The following is a 3,356-nucleotide window of genomic DNA, read 5'->3' on the forward strand; positions in this document are numbered from 1 at the left end:
ATTATGTATGTGTGTATGTATGTGTGTATATATATATATATATATATATATATATACTTATGTGTGCTTGAGTGAGTGAGTGAGTGAGTGTGTCTGCGTGTGTGTGCGTGTGTGGGTACTCGTACACACACGTGTGAGTATGTATGTATGTGTGTGTGTGTATGTGTGTGTGTCCGTAGGTGCGTGTGTATTTGTGTGTCAGTGAGCGAGAAGGTGTGTACACGTACAGACATGTCCATTGATCAACATGCTCATTTGAAACAACATCACAAAATTGCAAAAATGCCTTCTAAGACCTTGACAACATCATGCACATGGGATTAGCTGTCATACTATGACAATACTAGGAAGAGTGAACGACGATTGTGTACAATATTTGCTATAGGCCAGAAATACGGTCACAAGTCTAAGTACTTTGGATTATAAACTTTCTTAGAATAAGTTTAATAAATAAATAACACCGTGCGCTCGCGTACCTGGCACTCTGTCGAGCAATAGAACCGCTTCGACCCACAAGGACACTGACATTCAGCCGGTTCATTGCACACGCAGCAGATTTTGCTTGTCAGACTTGGTGGCGAGACAGACGACATAGTCTCCGGCCTTCTTATCGTGCAAACAAACAGGTGCTTTCAAGTTGAGAGAAACAGAGATGAGATATCTCGTATCGTCAGTTTCTGACTTTCAAATGACGACGTGTATGAAATATGTTTTAGGTATCTTTGTATTGGCACGTTTTATACACGATATTTTATATTTACCATGATGGCAATGTATTTTAAAATTCATTTCGAAAGTCAAAGAAGGGGGGGGGGGGGGTTTACTCCAACAAAAACAAACGTGTGACGACTGACGACTGACGAGGCAGAGCAGACATTACACCAAGGCCTATTTATAACTATCTTCTGCGCCGAAACTATCTATCTGTCCTCGAATAAATCTATCTGTCCTTGCTTCTATAATAAGCTTCGAGTTCTGAAAGGGGTTTCTATATTTCTCGTTACAAACATGACTTAATATCGTAATAGAAATTCGTGATATGTATATAGATGGCTCAAGATTCTAAGTTGCAACCTTCGTCGCAACAATATGTTAGAAACTTGGAATACATAATTTACAGTAATACATTAGGATACAGAGGCGCCAACAGAACATTTTAAGTAAAACAACCCCGTATGGTCGTCGTCTATTTGTTATGTACTGTGGAGTACATAATACAATACCATCTTCGCAAATTGAATGTCTCCCTGGCTTTGTGTATTTATAGTCCCATTAATCTTGTCGCGCAAAATGTGTATTTACTGGGAAGCTCCTAGATACTGATTGGAGTATATCCAATTTTCATGTAGTTGCAATTCCCATTTTTGGCCCTCTCGCTGAATCGGTATGTAAGGAGTGACACTTCGAATCGCACCCTGTGATGATTCAACCGCTTTCGTTCGATACTATCTTCATCTCTCAATAAGAGTTTTTTTTTTCACTTGTCATTTCCGTTATCGTATATAACAAATCTATCGTATATTATCCGCTGATCGAACTATTCAATATAAACGAATATATTCCATCTCAGCAAGTTAGAACTCAAATTATTAAATATCTCCGTTTCATAATGATAAAGCACGGTCGATATTTTCTACCATGGCATACACCTTCAACATTCCGTTTCAGTGACATGGATACACTGCGAGTGTAAATATCAATTATGCTCCGATTACCATTAATCAATTCATGCTTCGTAATTTCTTCTAAGCTGCACTATATTTGATCAACCGCTTCTTAATACTAGAAGGGTAGAACTCGCCTTTTAAGTGCTAAAGGCTCAAGCGTGTTCTGGTAAAATACAAAGTCCCCATTTAACGCCTTATTAATGCGTCATAGAATGAGAATTTTATGGAAAACAACCACGATATCGTGGATATTATGCTACTACAGCAATGTATTATTTTATGGCGTCCTTGAAAGGGATGGGCTGTACTTGTGCGATCGTAAACATATAGAGCGCCAGAATTTGATCACACTTTCTTTTTCTCCTCTTGACACAAGTCAAATAAAGGTGCCTCGCAGCCCCAACCCAAATTGTTCTTCAGGAGATTAATCTAACATCGCTTATTGTATAATAAAGGTGCATACACAATACTTTTGGAACTGACGTCTGAGTGTGATTCGCAAGGAAGACCCAAATAAAAGTAAATCTGGCCTTAGTAATAGCCAGCTTGGAGTATAATGCTTCATTATACGTGGCTTTTCTCAGCACGCTTTGACTTGATAATTAATCAGTCTTGAGGAGGGGGGGGTTTTTTTTGTCATGTGTTCTGACTGTTCTGCGCAGCTGAAAAAAAATTGTTTACGAAAAAAAAAAGAAACAAGGGATTCAGACTTTAGAGTCTCAGAGATTCTGGGAACCAGCCAACCAGCCAACCAGAGAGAATGAGCCTATGAGGGATCTCATAAATATATTAATAGTAGATCGATCTATTCTGGAGTAAATTCTTGTAAATTATTCACGTGTGCGCCTGACGCCTGTGCGGTGTGTGTGCACATCCAGTTTTATGCCGTGAACGTCAACTATCACCACTTCTCAAGTTCTCTCTCTATTTTTCTTCCACTGCTATTCTCTAGAGAGAGAGAGAGAGAGTGCTACGTATGAATTCAGAAATGTGCATATACGACTTGTAAACATGAAAACCTATATGAAAGCGTCAGGCTCAAGATGGCAGACGTAGGAGTCGGGCGTACTGGCGACAATTTTATTCTTTTTTAAAGTATTCTTGTTATAATGTTATTACAGCGGACCTAACAAGCACTTTGTCAGGCAAAGGCACAAACTATCTTTATACGGCTCCGACACGCAATTCGTGGATAGAATGTGACTATAGACAATCTTTGCCAGTTTCTCAATATCGTTAGCTCTGCTCTTTATATTTTACAAAGGTTTATATCGATAATATTTGGTCCTCCCGACCAATTGCACCGTAGAGTACAGGAAATATTAAGACCACTGGAAGTTTGTTCCTTGTCCGTGGTCACTTTCAGAATTTCGCACCACGTCTACGACTTTGATTTTGCCTACAGTATGGCAAAATCAGAAGAGCAATAATGATTGAGCTTCGAAACAGTTGCAAATATTTGCACACCACGCAACGTGGTGGCTCACTCAGCATTGAGACACAGCTCGAATTTGGTTATATACCTGTCTACGCTTCTATATATAGATATATATATATATATATATATATATATCTATATATAGTATATATATATATATATATATATATATAATATATATATATATATATATATATATATATATATATATATATATATATACTACTATACTAACTACTAACTAACTAACT

The 3,356-nt window shown here is 37.8% G+C and overlaps 2 protein-coding genes across 2 annotated transcripts in view; both read right to left on the reverse strand.

The window, feature by feature from the left end:
• The window catches only part of SARC_05051 (hypothetical protein), a 3,048-nt gene extending 2,359 nt beyond the window's left edge, over positions 1 to 689 (reverse strand). The window contains exon 1 of the mRNA XM_014301101.1: positions 477 to 689. Within this exon, the coding sequence (XP_014156576.1) occupies positions 477 to 593 (117 nt within the window). The 5' untranslated portion in view covers positions 594 to 689. The remainder of the gene's footprint in view (positions 1 to 476) is intronic.
• Positions 690 to 2,906: 2,217 nt separating this feature from the next.
• The window catches only part of SARC_05052 (hypothetical protein), a gene marked incomplete at its 5' end in the record, with an annotated part of 2,994 nt that continues 2,544 nt past the window's right edge, over positions 2,907 to 3,356 (reverse strand). Inside the window, one exon of the mRNA XM_014301102.1 lies at positions 2,907 to 3,066. Coding sequence (XP_014156577.1) covers positions 3,030 to 3,066 — 37 coding nt within the window. The 3' untranslated portion in view covers positions 2,907 to 3,029. The remainder of the gene's footprint in view (positions 3,067 to 3,356) is intronic.

The sequence above is a fragment of the Sphaeroforma arctica genome, assembly GCF_001186125.1.
Source record: "Sphaeroforma arctica JP610 unplaced genomic scaffold supercont1.308, whole genome shotgun sequence".
NCBI classification, from domain to species: domain Eukaryota; class Ichthyosporea; order Ichthyophonida; genus Sphaeroforma; species Sphaeroforma arctica.